Source organism: Lagenorhynchus albirostris, chromosome 11, assembly GCF_949774975.1.
Source record: "Lagenorhynchus albirostris chromosome 11, mLagAlb1.1, whole genome shotgun sequence".
NCBI lineage: Eukaryota > Metazoa > Chordata > Mammalia > Artiodactyla > Delphinidae > Lagenorhynchus > Lagenorhynchus albirostris.
Genome location: NC_083105.1, coordinates 18,110,915 through 18,129,019, shown reverse-complemented (window position 1 = coordinate 18,129,019; position 18,105 = coordinate 18,110,915). Strand labels below are relative to the sequence as shown.

At 41.3% G+C, this 18,105-nt stretch overlaps 1 protein-coding gene across 3 annotated transcripts; it reads right to left on the bottom strand.

Annotated features, from left to right (window-relative positions):
* NFYB (nuclear transcription factor Y subunit beta) lies at positions 1–16,761 on the bottom strand. 3 transcript variants are annotated; one of them, XM_060164994.1, is made up of 8 exons: positions 16,626–16,761; positions 13,969–14,055; positions 7,231–7,324; positions 5,684–5,814; positions 3,418–3,615; positions 2,111–2,192; positions 1,092–1,171; positions 1–268 (listed from the first exon to the last, which is right to left on the bottom strand). In XM_060164994.1, exons 3-8 carry the CDS (start codon positions 7,322–7,324, stop codon positions 236–238), a joined length of 618 nt encoding a protein of 205 aa, XP_060020977.1. In that variant the 5' UTR covers positions 13,969–14,055; positions 16,626–16,761; the 3' UTR covers positions 1–235. The 3 variants fall into 3 exon arrangements, with proteins under 3 accessions (XP_060020977.1, XP_060020976.1, XP_060020975.1); XM_060164993.1 differs by lacking the exon at positions 16,626–16,761 and adding an exon at positions 15,502–16,384; XM_060164992.1 differs by lacking the exon at positions 16,626–16,761 and adding an exon at positions 15,516–16,384.
* Positions 16,762–18,105: the final 1,344 nt, after the last annotated feature.

Genomic DNA, 18,105 nt, shown 5'->3' with positions numbered 1-18,105 from the left:
TACAAAACAAAAATATTTTAATACCTTTAAAATCCAAATTTTTCTTTAAAATCATTCATGAAAAAGATTCTCAAGTCAGAATTAACACCTCAATTAGTCAAGCATTGGGAAGCTACATTACAACTATTTAATATACAAAGAGACATCTTTTCACCAGTCAGCTCCTTCTAATGTCTCTGTTCCGGAATCATACAGACTCAGTTCTCTACACTCTCCAGTCCATCATTTCTTCGGATCATGAAAACTGAATTTGTTGAACACCAGAAATCTAAGATTTGAAAATTTAAATTGAGCAGAATTAAAGAAAAAATAGTTTCCTGTATATTATAAACATTCAAAGAGTAAAAACAACAGACGATGAAAAATAAGTCTAGTTCCCAGCCCAAATCTCCATTCTCTCTACCTAAGGAGCTACTTCAATAATTTGTGTATCTTTATAGAAATCTATGCAAATACATTCATTCCCTCAATATCCATGGGGGATTGGTTCCAAAATGCCCTGTGGATGCCAAAATGCACAGATGCTCAAGTCCTTTTTCTTTTTTCTTTTTTTTTTGCATTACGCAGGCCTCTCACTGTTGTGGCCTCTCCCGTTGCGGAGCACAGGCTCCGGACGCGCAGGCCCAGCGGCCATGGCTCACGGGCCCAGCCGCTCCGCGGCATGTAGGATCTCCCCAGACCGGGGCACGTACCCGTGTCCCCTGCATCGGCAGGCGGACTCTCAACCACTGCGCCACCAGGGAAGCCCGCTCAAGTCCTTTAATTGGCCTTCAGTATCCATGAGTTCTGCATCTGCAAATTCCATCTGCGATTCAACCAACCACAAACCACAGATCAGAAACATGATCCATGGCTGGTTGAATCCATGGGTGTGGAACTCGTGGATATGAAGGGTGAACTGTATGAACATCTGTGTACATATCTGTAACCATTAGAGAATACTATACACAGTTATATATTTTGAGAAAACAATTTTTAACAACCTTTATCAGATTCTTAATGTGTTGACGTTAACTACCTGTGATTAAAAAAAATTAATGAATATAATTTTTTTAATTATTTAAAGTATTAATAGAAAGAAGGTACTATACCTGTTGATATGATGTTGTGTAAACCATAACATTTTGTTGCTGACCATCTGCAGTTATTAAGCCAGCTGGTAACTGGTTAGCTAAAAGACAAAAAAAAAAGTTAAAGCAGGAAAAGAACTGCATCTGCTTTCTTGACCTGAACCTTAAGGTTGTGTGATTTTTTTCCATTTAAAAAAGTTCCCTAAAAATGCACATTTTTTTCCTATAGCATTTTTCAGTTTTCTTAAGTGTACTTTCGCTAATTAATTTCTCATGGGCATAAAAGACTGGATGGAGTTTCTGACTCATAAGTAGACCTACACTGTGAGGCCTGGTTGGGAGCAACACTTACATAACTAAGCAACATATATTTTAAATATGAGAAATATATACATACATATAAATTTTATATGAGAAATATAATCACCATAGGACCTTTTATTTCACCAATATGACACTCAATTTTTTTTTTTTTTTGGGGTGCGCGGGCCTCTCACTGTTGTGGCCTCTCCCGTTGCGGAGCACAGGCTCCGGACACGCAGGCTCAGCGGCCATGGCTCACGGGCCCAGCCGCGCCGCTGCATGTGGGATCTTCCCGGACCGGGGCACGAACCCGTGTCCCCTGCGTCGGCAGGCAGACTCTCAACCACTGTGCCACCAGGGAAGCCCAACACTCAATTTTTAAGAAACCTTCAGTTCAAATTTATTTAAATCACAAGATTTTATATTATAAACAACAATTCTCAATACTCCTCTCATGTGAATCTTAAACCAAAAACTAGGGACTATGGAAATCCATTAGAACTATTGGTGAAAGATTATAATCTCTGCAGAATTAAAATTTATATGCTTATCCCTCACTGACTTCAAATATAAGGGCATGAACTAGTAAGAACTATTCAAAATAGTGCTATGTCAAAACACTCAGTGCTAATATTCCAAAAGTTCTACTGCAGACATATAGAATTAATCACTGCCAACAATCTACATGACTCGTAAGAACGAATGTAGCTGCATAAATGTATCATAACACTGCTTACTAAATGCCTCCTCTGTAAGCTCTTCACTTAGTCCATCTGTAGCTGTGACTGCTCCACCAATTCCTTTCTCTCCTTTCATAGCCTGAGGAAGGGAAATCAAACAAGTAATCACTATATTCAAAACAACAACAACCTGTTTCCTAAATGAGAATGCTTACTTATTTCCTAAAATTAGGAGCTTCTATTATTACAAAATACAGAGTATTTATTAATGCTTCTGGTTAATAACATATGGAAAGGTCCTTCAAAATGCTGTTATATATGCAGTAGTCATCACAAGACAGTGTTAGTAATGACCTAGAAAATCTAAAATATTTATGAGTAAAAATAAAGTTATTCCACACTACATCAAAAGGAAAAGAGAAGTCTATTTACAGATGAAGTAGTCTGCAAAAACTGTAAATACCCAGCTTGCAGATCTACTACAAATGATCCAAGTTATCATTTAACTATACTTGCAGCTCTCGGCCAGCACTACAGCAGCCAGTTTGGAGTTTAAAATTCCTAAATCAAAATTACAATTTGGATCAGAGACCTCTAAGTTTCTGTCCACTCTCAGGTTCTAATGATGCTGAAGATTTGGAAAAGTTCTGTAAAGAATTTACACATTCTCTTCCTACTTTAGTCATTCTGTGCAGATATCACTAATTTAATGGGATTCTAACACTAGAGACATTAAGAAAGTATTTTGAAAGCAATGTGGATCTGACACCCAAGTTGGAGTGTAGAAATAAATATGCTGATCTCAATTCATTTTCACAAAATTCATACCACATGCAAAGAAAAACCAAATAGGAAATGTAGAAGAATTCAATCAATAATAAGAAAAGGTTATAGTTATAATTCCCTTTTTCTTATCTAAAAGGCCGCAAGCTTTGAGATGCTACCTCTTTTAAATTAGTAACAATAACAGCATGTGCTAACATTATTGAGCACTCTGTATGTGCCAAGCCAAGGGCTGTACATGGATTATTTTACTTAGTCCTCTCAGTAACTCTGTGAGGTAGGTACTATTATTATTAGCCTCACTTTACAGACCAGGAAACCAAGGCCTAAAGTACTTAAACAGGCTGCCCAGGGTCACAGAGTTCAGCATCCAGATGGTCTAAATTCAGAGTCCATGCTCTTAATCATTACACAACTATGCTGCCATTAGTAATACAAAGGAAGAAAGAAAGGACTTCCTATTTAAGTTCAGTAATGTAAGTGATTACATACTTCTGAGAAATGATTAATACATTTAAAAAGTTAAAAGTGAATAGTGTATCTTATTTTCTTAAAAACATAATGGGAGACACTTTACTTACCTCTCTGAACTTCTGAAGGTATAATTTCAGAGGTTCTACATAACTGTCGAAGCCTAAGGTAGACATGGCAAAGAGAATATCTTCTCCATTGATTGTCTTCCGTTTCTCTTGATGGCATCTTTCACTTGCTTCAGATGTTATAAAGCTGATGAACTCACTTACACATTCTTGAACACATTCTTTGGCATCTTTTGCAATCTGAAGAGAAAAATCATAGGTAAATCTGCAGGGAATATAACCACCACTTTCCTAAAAACCTGCAAAAATAAAAGGCTATTCAGAAGAATATAAATTTCAGTTTATGACTGTTAACCTTTAACCTTCAAAATGTATGCTGCTAACAGTGACGTAACATATGCTATTAAAATTGCAACCCTCATTGAGTGAGACTGAAAACTTAAATACAAATGAGAGAAGCCTTGACAACTGTTCACACAAAACAGAATTTATAAAAGCAACTACTGGATGACCCTACCACCCCATAAAAATGAAAACTCTTACAAACCAAGTGCCCCAAGAAAATCAGTCCTGTTATGTCTGGAGTGTACTGTGGGCTAGACTTAGGTACCGCTTCTCTGCCCTGGCATTTCCACCAGTGAGGACACCAGAAAGTTTTTAAAAACAAACTGAAAACTAAATTCACTGTAAGGCTTACAAGGGAGTGAAATAATGACATCTGGTGACATTTTTATTAATAAAGATACAAAGTGTCCGGAATACGTTTTGAGTTTATGAAAAAGCCTACCAAAAGAAGCACACACCTGCCATCTCATTATAAAGACAACTCTTCACTTAGTGGTCTAGGGTTTGAAAGTGAAACTCTAATAGATTAAATCATGCAATTCCAAAGCCACTTCTAACAGGAATGACAAAATCCTCTGCTGAAACATACTGTCTTTCACCTCCATGCCTATTTTACATCCTGGTGAAAAGTAACAAGAGTTACTGCATAAATGCAGTCAAACAAGATAATATAACCTGAGCTAGATACATAACTTTAGATGTTCCAGCAGCTATGCTAAAAAAAAAAAAAAAAAAAGGTGAAATTAATTTCAATATATTTTGCTTAACCTAGTAAATCTAAAATATTATCATTTAAACACAGGATTCCATTTAAGAATTGAGATATTTTAAATACTGTAAATCAACTATACTTCAATTAAAAAAATTTTAAAATTGAGATCTCTTTATCCTTTCTTTTATACTAAGCCTTCAAAATCTGGGGTATGTTTTACATTTACAGCACATCTCAGTTCATTCGGCCAACATTTCAAGTGCTCAATAACCACATGTGGCTAGTGGCCACAGTACCAGGCAGCACAGGTCTAGCATAGTAAGCAATTATCAGCAGTTGTGCTTTTTTCCCCTTAAAACATAAGGAGGACCACTCAAATTGGAACTTCTAGGCTTCGTGATATATTTTAATAATGTATTTCTTTGTAAGCTTTATTACTTTCATAAGTATTTTCAAAGCTACAATAAAATGAGAGAAACCTTATTATGCAATACAAAACAATATACAAAGTGTGGACTTTAGTTCAGACCAAGTGATAAGTAGAGTGACAGTGAGTTTTTTAAAGCTGTTATAAGTAACTGTATATACAGTTATTTCTCCACAAGACAAAACTACTTTAAAAGATCATGCCAGTTGAATTAAATGTATGTTACTATTTTTAACTATAGAGAAAGTTTCCAAACATACAGATTTGGGGGGAAAATCCTTACTACATCCATCAGCCCAACATGGTCCAATTTTGCTGCAACATTACGGAAGTTACAACTTCATATGCCCAAAACCTGATAGTTCTGACAATGCACTTTTTTTTTTTTTTTTTTTTGCGGTACGCAAGCCTCTCACTGTTGTGGCCTCTCCCATTGCAGAGCACAGGCTCCGGATGCGCAGGCTCAGCGGCCATGGCTCACGGGCCCAGCCGCTCCGCGGCATGTGGGATCTTCCCAGACCGGGGCACGAACCCGCATGCAGGTTCGGCAGGCGGACTCCCAACCACTGCACCACCAGGGAAGCCCACAATGCACCTATTTTTAAAACGATTCTTAATTCTGTTTCATCTGCTTCCAGCAAGTGGGGAGCAGGAGCGCCGCTCAGCAACCAAGTGTGTACAACTGAGATGTGTGTTTTGCTGAAAGGGTGAATGACTGAAATCAACAGCTAACTATATTCATGAAATATGTGTTCATGTAGTTTTACATGCCCTCCTCCCCACCCCTGAAAAACAAAACCCAGTTAAATTCTCCTCAGCATTACCTTTCCCGTTTGAGGTATGGCATTTTTCATTATCCTTGCAACATTTGCAATTGGAAGATATATATCTTGTTCTCTAAAACTTTCTTTTGAACCATTTGTGTCTTCATGATCATTCATGCTGTCCTCAGTATCTAAGTAAAAATAACAGGTTTATAGCTTCTCATAATTTTTCCTTCAAAATAGAGAAGACTACCTCAGACAATCTAAGATAAGAAACATTCTGGTTCATTTTCTAATCGTTTTTAGGGATTAGGACAGCAGTTCTTTTCACAATTTTCTCAGGGCCATAACTGAGCCTCCTCATTAATTTCAAACCCACTGCCTCGAATACTCTTATCCTCAACTCTGCCTACTAAGTCCTACCTACCCACTCTCCAAAAAGCTCAAATACATCTCCACAGCACCTTCAGAAGTGATCTCTCCTTTCACAAAATATCTCAAACAAGTGCTTCTTTGTGTCTCTTCTCTAACACATTTTATAATCCTTATTTCTCATTCCCCCTCTTAGATTTTTGCTACCTGAGGCCAGGGATCAGCTTTGTGTCCTTCCTAGGACTTGGTACAGCACCTCCAACAGAGGAGGTGCTCATAAATTATCTGTTACATAACTTAGCTATAAAATAGAAGAGACTGTGATCTATGGCTCCATGCATATAACAAGATTAAAAGGGTGTGTGTTTATCCAAAGCCAAGTTTATATAGAATGGAAAAACTGGACTTGAATATTACTAACCCAATTGGATTACCACTAATGTAGTAACAGTTTATGAACAAAGCTATAGCAGTAATCCAATGTTCTTACAGAAAGTAAATTTTTAGATATAACTGAAGCTTTCATAGTACAAATAATATCCTTTTATGATTAAATGCAGTATCTTGTAAGTAAACTTCCCACTCTTTTATTAATATATGTATTAAATAAGAAAGGTACTTAAGTTGATTCAGTTTACATTTTTACATGTTTAAAATGATGTTATCAAAATTAACTTGTTTGAATATCTGTTTTAGGATGGAATAAATAATCACCTACCCCCAACTGCCTTCTACAAAAATATATCTTAGTGTTTTTTAATCTTACACATCAGAATGCCACAAAAGCAAATTATTTGATAGGCCAACATAATACTGCCATTCTACTACAAGTTAAAACTTAATATTGAATAAAAACCAAAACTAAGTCTGTTCATAAGTACCAGAAATATAATAGCTAGCAACCACCCTCTAAAGAACTACTCAGTTTATCAATTGAGTAAGAATTCGCCATATTTAATAGTTAAGTAGGAAATCAATAACAAATCATTAAAGAAACTGTACCAGCTTTAAAAAGGCATACTTTTATAGAATTATTTTCTAAAACCCATCATTCTTTTGAAGACTATTTCTAATAAAAATAGCAAAGTATACCTTTTTAGACTATCACTAAACTGTGACACAGAGTGCTAATTTTCCTGTAAAGACAAAAGTAACATAGAACATCACATCAATAAAATTTCCACTTTCTAATTTGTTCCTACTTGTGAATTTGTTTCTAATTGTGTCTTTCTTACCATCATGAGGCTGTATAACATAATGACTTCCTCCAATATAGTCTGCAGAAATTCCTAGTTGAGAAGCATCTGTGGTGGAACTGTCACCATCCATCTATGAGGAAAAAAAGCTTTCAATAATCTTCAATAAAACTTGTCTAAAAACGACATAATAGATTCAGTGCTCATAAATTGTCATAGGATGAGTCAGTTAAATTTTTCATAGCCTTAAGCTTACTAAAAGAAAACATATTTCTTGATTTGGAAACCTTTTGATAATTTGCCAATGATTCAAGATTCCCTATTCACCCTCTATTAAGTGATAAGCCTACGACCAACGGGGAAACAAAACAAGGAAATGAATTTAAAACACACACGTCTTTCTTTTCAATTGCATAATCATCAAATATAGTATAGGCAACCCTGACTTACAACCTAATTTATCTCTGTAATGGCAAGCAAAGCCAAAATCAGCTTAGTAGTTAGCCACCTGGATATATCCAGCCTGTTCAGCTCTCCTGCTAAAGCCAGATATTCCTACACGAACTTTTTTGCTCTCGCTGCAAACTTTCTTTGCTATCTCACAGAAGTTCCACAAGAGACAATATCCTGGTTAAAACTGTTGTTTGGTATAAGAAGCATATGGATTCCTTGCACAATTCTGTACCCATGCAACCTAAAAGTACACCCACATTTTGAACAAGCTCATCACCCCTAATTCTAGTCAAAGGTTAATTTTCTCTTCCCCCACCCTCAGACTTTTGACTCGTTAAGGAAAAAGGAAAAGGAGGGGTCAGGGAGATTGGAGATCTGCATATAAAAATAGGAAAATGATAACCACAGACAAAAATGAGAGTTAAAATGACTTTTGGTTTTTTTTGCTGTACGCAGGCCTCTCACTGCTGTGGCCTCTCCCGTTGCGGAGCACAGGCTCTGGACGCGCAGGCTCAGCGGCCATGGCTCACAGGCCCAGCCGCTCCGCGGCATGTGGGATATTCCCGGACCAGAGTACGAACCCCTGTCCCCTGCATTGGCCGGCGGACTCTCAACCACTGCGCCACCAGGGAAGCCCTAAAATGACTATTTTAAAAGAACCCTGGGAGTTCCCTGGTGGTCTAGTGGTTAGGATTTCACGCTTTCACTGCTGTGGGTTAGGGAACTGAGATTCCCTGAAGCCACACAGCGCAGCCAAAATAAAAATAAAACCCTGCTTAATTTTACTCAGAGGTAAATGATTTCTAAGAGAGAAAATCTGGGCGGGGGTGCGGGGCGGGGATGGACCCATAAGCCCTGAACTGTCTCCATTCCAACATGGCAAATCCTGGAAGTCTTTCTGCTTTGCAAATAATACTATTCAGAACAATAAGGGACTGGCTAATTGTGGCTGGAAAAATTTTGAATGCATTATCTGAATAAAAAGCATAGCAAAAATTAAGTGTAATTTACATATGCTTTCAGGCCAAATCAAGAAGAGACAGTTGATGCTAAATGTTTATCAAGGCCCAGGACCCAGCACAAACTTAGTGTTATTAACCGCAATATCTGAGTCCTTATGTAACACCTCTTCCTTTCCATCTCTGTTGGATTTTTATCTAATACTAAAATACCAGGCTAGTTTCCAAGTCTTCAATAACATGGCATTTCTTTGATGCATCTGTTGACTGTGGTATCTAATTTAACTGTAAATACAGATACATTTCCATAATTTATATAGCTGTTTTAAGGGGATAGAGAATAGAATTCACTTACTTTAATAATTTGTGAAAGTACAGGGTACCTATTTATGATGCTTCTTAGTGCCTCCTAAGAGAAGGTAAACAGCAGTCAGTGAGCTCTGATTTAGAGTCTTATTGATCCCTGAAAACAAGCATCCCTACCGGTTAAATGTATTTCTATATAAAATGGAAATAATAATTTCACCTTCCCCATCTTAAACAGCTAATATATGTATGAAGCATTTTCCAAATATAAAATGCTATTTTGATCCTAAAATGCTATAAAGATACTAGGAGAGTTGTCTTTAATAGATATGATGATGGATTTATTAGCCATGAAAGAGAGGTCAATTAGGATAGCTGTGAATGGATTAGTTTTTACAATGCCCTAGGGGAGATCAAGGTGCAGGAGACAGGACCAAAGTGGTTAAAAGCCTACAACTAAGAAACAAATACAGTTTGTTTTTTTGGGAAGGGGGGTTGGAGGCAGTTACAGAAATCCTTTGCTAAATCAATGTCCACAGGATAGCCTGAGTCTTTTTAAATTAGCTGATGAGCAAGACCCTGTTGTAATAACCATGATCTGAGAGATTAATTTATAGATATAACGTAAAAAAAGTGTTAAAAGCAAAAAGTTTAACTCACATTATCTTGTCATGCACTGGAATTAGCAGCAAGATTATCACCTGGATTAAGAACATTAGTCTCTAAACCTCAGTCTTCTAAAAATTATTTCTAAAAGTATTTCATAGAGTTGTTGGAATTAAATAAAGACTAGAAACCTGCTAAGGACAGAGTCTGGCACATAGTGTCCTCAGATGTCAGATCTCACCCTCCCTCCTTTGAAGATAAGCCACATGTCATCTGCTTAGCTGTATGCGTCTTTGGTTCTGCAAGTTTTAGCTTTTCTGTCATTTCACCACTCCTGTCTTCCTCTCTTCTTTCTACCATTAAAATCCTGCCCCATACTTTAATCCCAGTGTTCACCCATCCTCCTGAAATCTTTCTGATTTACCCTATTCTGTAAGCCAAAAATCAGTGTTCCCATCTTGGAATCCCCAAGGCTCTTAGAATCTTCCATTCAACAAGCTGGCCTCATCTTTGATGCTTACAATATGCTAGCTATCCTCCTATATATATATAAGAAATGAGGGGGGTAACTTCCTAGATACATCCCAAAGGCTTTTTCTAGGTCTAAAACTTCCTATTAAAATTCACAAAATAGATTGTAGATTGTAAGCCAGTGAACAAATATTTACCGAGTAAGCACCCTGTATTTATCAAGTCTGTGCTATGTGCCGACAACGTCACAGGTCAACAACAAAGACAAGGTCTCTGTCCTCATCTTGCAGAGAAGACAAATGTTACGTAAACTGGGGTCAGGGGGACGGGGTGGGGAGCACAGCCTATTAGTATTTCCAAGGCACAGGCTCTGGAATCAGATCACCTGGTTTGAATTCCCTGCAACTTACTGGCAAGTGGGACGAGAATAGTACTTACCATGTAAAGACCTACCATAGTACGATAGGAGTACTCAGTAAATGTTATATATAGTTATTAAATAATGACAAATAATTAACTAATTGCTAGTGCCCAGTGCTAAGGAAAATAAAGATGTTTTGTTATATGCTTCGGGAGTTTATTCCATAAGGAACCTCACTAGTCTAAAAGAGTCAAGGAAGGCCGTATTAAGAAAATGACGTTTAAACTGAGACTGAAAAATGAACAGCAATCAGTCAAAGAAAGATGGGACGAGAATGTTCCAGGCAAAGGAAACTGAGAAACAGTACTGGTGGGCTGATGAGCTAGTAGAGGCTGGGTCAAGCAGTATCTTGTGGACAAGAGTAAAGCAAAGAAGAGTTTTAGCAGAAGAATGCAAATCAGATTTCTTTTTAAAAACATCACTCTGGCTACAGTCCAGTGTAGAAAGTGAACTGGAGGGGAGTAAGAATGGCGGCAGAAGTCCAGTAAGGACTGTAATGCTGCATTTAGGGCATGAGTTCAGGAAAGATGATGAACATTCCCAGTATCAACAGGACAGCAGCACTGGACAGCAGAAGCAGAGACTACAGAGCTTTTTCGTTGGTAAAATCAACAGACTTGGTGGCTGACTGAATAAGAGCTGGAGGAAGAACCAAGGATAATGCTGGGATTCTTACAGCTGGGGAGACAGATGGCTTTCACCAAAGAATGCAAAAGGAAGGGAACAGGAGTGCTAGGAGGATGCAAAGAGCCTAGCTGAAGTTGGTGACCATAAATGTTTAGTGGAATCGATATGTCCAGCTGTGATACTTACAAGCCTGGTAAGAACAGAGACCCTGAAGTGTTGAATTCCATCCAGACAACAAAGAGGAAAGAGCATGTAGAATAATGACGAGAATGGGTAAAATGATCAATCATTAGCTCCAAGGGAACTGAGAAATATGGACAAAGAGTAGTTAAATCCCATTAAATTAACTTTATTGACTATTCTAAGTATTTAGTTTAACCGATAATATTGTTCTCTAAAATATTATGCGAAATAAATGGTCAGCTGTCTAAGCTAGTAAATTTTATTCTATAATTTTTTGATGTAGCGGTATCTTAACTATACTAATAATCTGTTGCACAAATGCAATAAGTAGTGCCCTCTTCAATATGTTTAACATTTTTGAGCACTTTCTAAATACCTTATGCAATGTTCATGACTCCATGAAGCAGGTGAGAAAATTGAGGTTATGTGAGGCTAACGACTTGCCAAAGGTGGCAACCTAAATGAGACCGAAGTCCAGAGTCTCAGATGCGAAGTACTTTATAGTATTTGTTCCTGATAGTTTTTCAAATAGTCCTTAAGCCTACGTCTTTAATTTGTCCTCTAAATTCTGAGTCTACTGATTGTATATTAAAAATCTTCAAAGATGCTTCTCAAGCAAGGACAATATTAACTTCCCCATTTTCAAAATGAAATTGCTATGAGAAGTGAAGGTATGGTATAAAAAGCACTTAGCAGGGCTTCCCTGGTGGCGCAGTGGTTGAGAGTCCGCCTGCCGATGCAGGGGACACGGGTTCGTGCCCCGGTCCGGGAAGATCCCACATGCCGCAGAGCGGCTGGGCCCGTGGGCCATGGCCGCTGAGCCTGCGCGTCCGGAGCCTGTGCTCCGCAACGGGAGAGGCCACAGCAGTGAGAGGTCCACGTACCGCAACAACAACAAAAAAGCACTTAGCAAAGTACATGATACACAGTAAGAACTCAGCAAATGTACCCTAGTATTATTACTGTCCCTTCAAATACAGTTCTCATATTCTTCCCAGGCATAAAAAGTTTTCTCTCTTACATGACCCCTTTCACCTGTTCTGTGGATCAATTCCTTTTTATCTCTTTGAGGATAAGAAATAATACAAAGATTCCTCATCGCTAGTACCAGCTTCTTCATTCTTCCTTAAACATGCTTAGTCTCCCTCATTAAACACACCAAGTACATATAGACACATACAAGCTTAATTCTGCTCCACACTCTGTCTGGCTTATCCTCACCCTGACAGTCCTTACACACCTCTTCAGTCCTATTGAAACTCTGTGACATGTGCTTTTCCATCCCAACATGATACTGAAACTGCTCTCAAAAGTTGCCAGAGATCGTGCCTTCAACCTACTTGACTGTTCTTTGTAGTGCTGGCCACTGCTGACCCCACATTTATGCTTGGAATTCTCTTCTCCCTTGATTTCCAAAGCAATATTCTTTCCTTCCCACATCCTACTTGTTAGTTTTAACCAACAATCGTTTTCTCTTTCTTCCCTTACTTTCTTAATAAACTCATTAAATATCATTTCTATGCTCATAAGTCCTACATCTACAACTATATCATGACTGCCACTCAAGCAAGCCAGGCCTGTAGAATATGTCTGATATCCTACCACTGCAAACTTAAGATACCGGAAAATGAAATTCACCTCCCCCATCCCCTGCAAGGAGGCAATGGATAAGAACTCCTTCTGAACTGCTGCAATTCCATTGTTAATAATGCCATCTCTCTACGTACCCTTTCAGGCTAATTATACCAGTGTCATCTTAGGTTCTTCCACCTCCTCCAAGATCTACCTAATCTGTTTAAATGTTTTCTGGATATGCCCTTCCTTTTCTACTTACACTGGATTACTATCCAACCTACCTGGGTACATGTAGTTTTAAGACCAATCTCACTGAAACATTGCTTCTATAGCTCTTGAACCTATAATGGTTCTAAAAGTCTCCCACATCAAATCCAAACCATTTCATGGCTTTACATGAGAGGTTCCCCTACTTAACCTAACTAAACTGGTTTCCAACTCTATCTTCAGGGCTGATTTTTTTAAAAAAACCTTATTTAGGGACCACCAGGTTCTTTTGTTCTTGTTTTTGTTCTTCTGTTTTAGGAGTGAGGCAATCATGTCTCAAGGAAGTTGTGACATGCCTGATGTTACAGATGTAGTATCAGATTCAAGATTAAGTATCCAGACAGGTCACGTGGCATCTCTTCACTGGATTATCCTGTGAAATCCCCACCTGGACCATGCAGATCTACTGCCCAGCCACTAAACATAAGTCACTGACCCCTACCTTCAGGCTTTTGCTTATGGTGACAGCCTGCACCTATCCAACCCCACTCATCCTTCAAGGCTCAGTTCGAACCCTGCAGGCTCCCTCCATGACATTCCCAACTACCAAGCCCACCACACCTCTCTTTTCACTTGTGCTACCCTTAGAACCAGCATTTTCTGTTCCACACATAACTTGCCTCTAAGTATTCAATTTGACTAAAGCCCTACCAGCTAAACAGATAGCCTCTTGAGAGCTGGGATGGCTTTTTACCCTGTAGCCTGGACAACTCTTAAGGACCCAGAGGAAACACTTAATATATGCAAGTCCCTAGAAAGAAGAAAGCAACAGGAATGAGGAGAGGTACTGTCTGGCCTTGAAAGGCATTCATTCTATCAGGAATCTCCAATATAAATCAGTTACAATTTTGTTTCCAGCTAATTACAGTTCAAATCAAATTAACAACCAAAATGATAAAACATACTTACTGTCAAGAAATACTTTGAGAACCGTGTTGTCAGTGGTACTCAAGAACACCTGCCTAAAAAGGTGTCTAATCTCTGCCCAATTCCAACCTAGAAGATAAACATCTATTAGTAGTAAAAAAGTTAGCCTATAGGCTTTCTTCCTAGTAAAATTTAAAAAGGCACATATAATTTTACCTACTATTCTTATTTAATGGAGTGCATGGCTAAAAAATGGTGCAAAAAGCAAGCACCCAATAAATGTTTGTTAAATTGGAAGATATATTTTGGAGAACTTACAAAAAAGTTAATGCCATCGGGGGGAGGTATTGCTTTTCCAACATAACCCTATATTTAGTCATGTTCATCATAAATATTCATCACAACACACCAAATTATGTAATATGCAAGAGACCAAAAATCATGTTAACATATCTAAACTATTTAAAATATCGACACCCAGACACGAACACCCCAGTTATCAACTTAATTTTTTGGTGAAGATTTTATTGTTTTAGAGTGCGATTTAGAGTCCAAAAGCTCAAAAGGCGAGACAAATTTACCTCAGAGTATAACGCTTTTAAATATCTCAGATTATAGCGGGAAGAAGATACATGTTGCCCAGAGAACAACACAATTAAAACCTTTATCATTTTAAGGTACCACCATTTTGGACTCAAATTGCATCTCAATAGAACTTCCTTCTCACCTTAAGGCATAAATAGCTGAATAAACTAGCATCTATAACAATGTTAGAATCTCCCTTTCTCATTTGCTTTTCCTTTTCTCGAGTGAAACGATTAAATGGAGAGTGGGGGGAAAAAAACATACCCTTTCAGTGTTAATTTTTAAAAGAAGAAAAAAATACCGATACACATTCAAGCATGAAATCTAGTAAATGGCAGAAAAAATTATAACCACTGAATTGAATTTTAAAATGCCATTACAAGGGTCCAGGCAGCAAAGACTGGCTGACATTGCCCACTGTGTTATAATCTTAAAAGGAATTTCTAATTTCTTTCCAAATATCGTCCTCTTCCTAGCCCAAAGCTGCCCGGAAAATTCCTTCCTTGTAGCTATAAGTGTTATTTTTTAAAGGGTGTCTCTGGGGGGGTAAAAAATCCTCAGAATCCTTAAAATATAGAAGCTGTAGATATTTATGTATTTTTGCTGGGGAAAGGGGTGCCACACCTCACCACACTCACCCAAATAGTTGAGTCGGTATATATTTAGATTCGGTATATCAAAGAAAAACACTATCACCTCATATGGTATATATTTTCTTAAAGGCAGGTTATGATATATATGAAAGCTCAAGGGAATGCATACATCTGTTTAATGTTTAAAGAAATGCAAATTTGTATCCAAGAAAAGCAGTAGACCCTTCCTTCCTCCACCCTCCATTCTTTGGCATCAAAACCAGAGTTTTGCATCAATATAATCCTTAAATTAAAAACTACAGCAGCAGTGTGAGGAAGGAATAATTGCCTTTTAAGGTATTTGGGTTAAACTTTCAATACTTTACAAATAAAATCCCTATTTGTTAATGCCACTTACATTGATCGGTCTACCTCATCACTTTATATTGCTGATTAGTTTCCATAGAAGAAAGCCGAAACCATCCCAGTGATTCGTGGCACGAACCGTGGAGTCCATGCAGGTTAGTGGGATACTATTTTTTTTTAAAGGTCATACGCTACCTAACCTTGCTTAAATCATCTCATTAGAGTACTTCGGTCGAGATTACGACTTGTGGGTCCTCTAATTCTTTGTTCTCGGAGACTACTACTCCTAAAGCCTGACATATCCTCCCCGCCTCCCACCCAAGATTAAAACCTTAGTCCAATCCGTAAGGCTTCCTTCCCACCTTCGGGGCAAGTCCAGGGACCGCAAGCCGCCAGATGGCTGCATTCTTTACGCGCAAACCAGACTGCGGGGAAACCAAATCCATTCCTTCCTCCCGGGGACCTCGCTTCCTCCCCACGAAGGTGCGCGGACTGGCCCCGGCCCCACGGCCCGCCCGGCCGACCTGTCAGTCCCGCCCGCGCGGCGAGGACGCCCCTGGCGCGCATCCCCCCGACTCGCCCGGCCCGGGCCCGCGCCCAACGCCCGCCCGCCGCGCGGCGCTCGGGGTGCCCGGGCAGACAAAGCGGCCCGGCCCCGCCGTGCCTCCGCGGACCGGCGGGCGGAAGAGGGGCGCTCCCCGGGGACCCCCGCACGGCGGCCAGGCCCAGGGGTCAGGATCAGGGCCGGAGGTCCTGGCTGCGTCCCCCCGCCCCCCGGCCGGCTCTCCGCACAAAATGGAGCCGGCCGGGACGCCGCCGAGAGCGGGGCCCGACGGTGCCCCGGCGCCCCCTCCTCGGCCTCGGGCCCGGCGCTCTGCGGCGGCGGCGAGCAGGGGGCGGCCTGGCCCGCGTCCCGCCGCTCCTCGGCCCCGCGCACAAAGAGCCGCGCAGCGGCCCCGCGCTCGCTCCTCGGCCGGGCCCGCAGCGGGACAGGCCTCGCAGGCGCCCGCCCGGCCCCGGCTCCGGCCCGGGCGGGAGGGCGGGCGGGAGGGAGGCGAGTGCCCCCGGCCGCGGCGGCGTTGGCGGCGGGGACGGCGCCGGGAGGAGACGGACATTTCATTCGAGCTAAAGTGGAGTCGGTTTAGGAGCGATCATTGGCCGAAGCGAGACACAAACCTCCAATGCAGCCCTGGTTGGCTCCCGTCTCCAATCGGCTGTTTGGTTGGACAGAAAATGGCTGCGAAGGAACCAGTCCCAGCGCGGAGCTCCGCTTCCAGGACTCGGCCTTCCCTCCCTCCGCCGCGGGCCGCTTCCCTCGGCGCGACACCCTCCCTCCGCACCTCCCGCGTGCCCGCCCGGCGCGGCCCCGCCCCGGCCCCGGCCCCGGCCCCGCCTCCGGCCCCGCCCCGTGCGCCGAGCGGCTGCAGCTGTGCCAGCCTGCAGAGCGGGCTGGGGGCAGCTGCGGTTAGGTGCTGTGGGTAGGTGCTGCGGGTAGGTCCTGCGGGGCACGGCGGAGCCGGCCAGCGGCCTTCTTGCTCGGCGGGGGATTCCAGGGACCGGGACTTAGGCGCGCTTCTGCTAAGGTCTGTGCGGACTTGCTTCCTGCGGTGTTTTCCCCGGACCTTGCGAAGCGTGATTTCTCAGCCTTCCCTCTCTTTTCAGTCGCCTCCCTCCACCAAGTGCAAGTGTCTCATCCGCCTGCCTGAGTGCAGCCTGCCTGCGCCTCGATTTTTAAGATGGGGAAACCAAGGGCAGAAGCTGTCGTCCAGGGCAACACCCGAACTGCAGGGTGGAGTTGAACGGCGATTGTCTCCTGGGACGCTTTCAGTACCTCGTGTTGGCCTTGTGTCCCTGTTAATGTGGCCACATGCACAACGCTCCTTCTCACTCGGCCGCTGAGCTCCGGTATTCGTTTTTCAGATTTCATCTGAAGTTGCAATACTCTCCTTCAGGTTTAACAAGCTGGTCAGTCCAGGCAGCCTTCACGCCAGCTTAAAATGTTGCATATGCTGCCCCCCACCCGCATAGTATTTGCAACATGACATGTGGCTTTTCCCAACCAGATGACATTTGGGCTGCAAGAATGCATGGCCCATTCTTGCCTCGGTGCAGCCAAGCTCCCTCGCTGTCTTTCCCTGAGTCCAGTCTGGTTCGGACTTCCCTGGTCTGTGACCATCAGAGATGGGCGGTGGACCAGACACCACTCACTGCAAAGGGGGCAGGATTTTTGCAACCGGGGCCGGGAATCATGTTCCCTTTACTTCCACTAAACAAGTGGCCCGGTGCCACATTAAACTTTCCAGCTTTAATCACGTAAAAATATGTAGACATGTTTTATTTATAAAGCTCCTACTGTTTCTCTGCATATTTTCACATTTCCGGAGCAAATAAGGAAGCAAAGACGAATGAAAGCCTCCAATTATTCCAAGAGGAGTGAGTAGCAATACCACCCTGGGATCAGACAACCTGATCTGAATGCCAGCTCCCCCTCTTACTGGCATGTGACCCTGGCCAAGGTTCTTGACCTCTCCGTGACAGTTTCCTCACCTCTACAATGGGAGTAATACTGGCTACTTCTTAGGATTGTTTGGAATTCACTTAGAGTAAATGTACAGAGAAAGCCCTAAGAAAAGTTGGCCCATTAGCTTAAATTGGC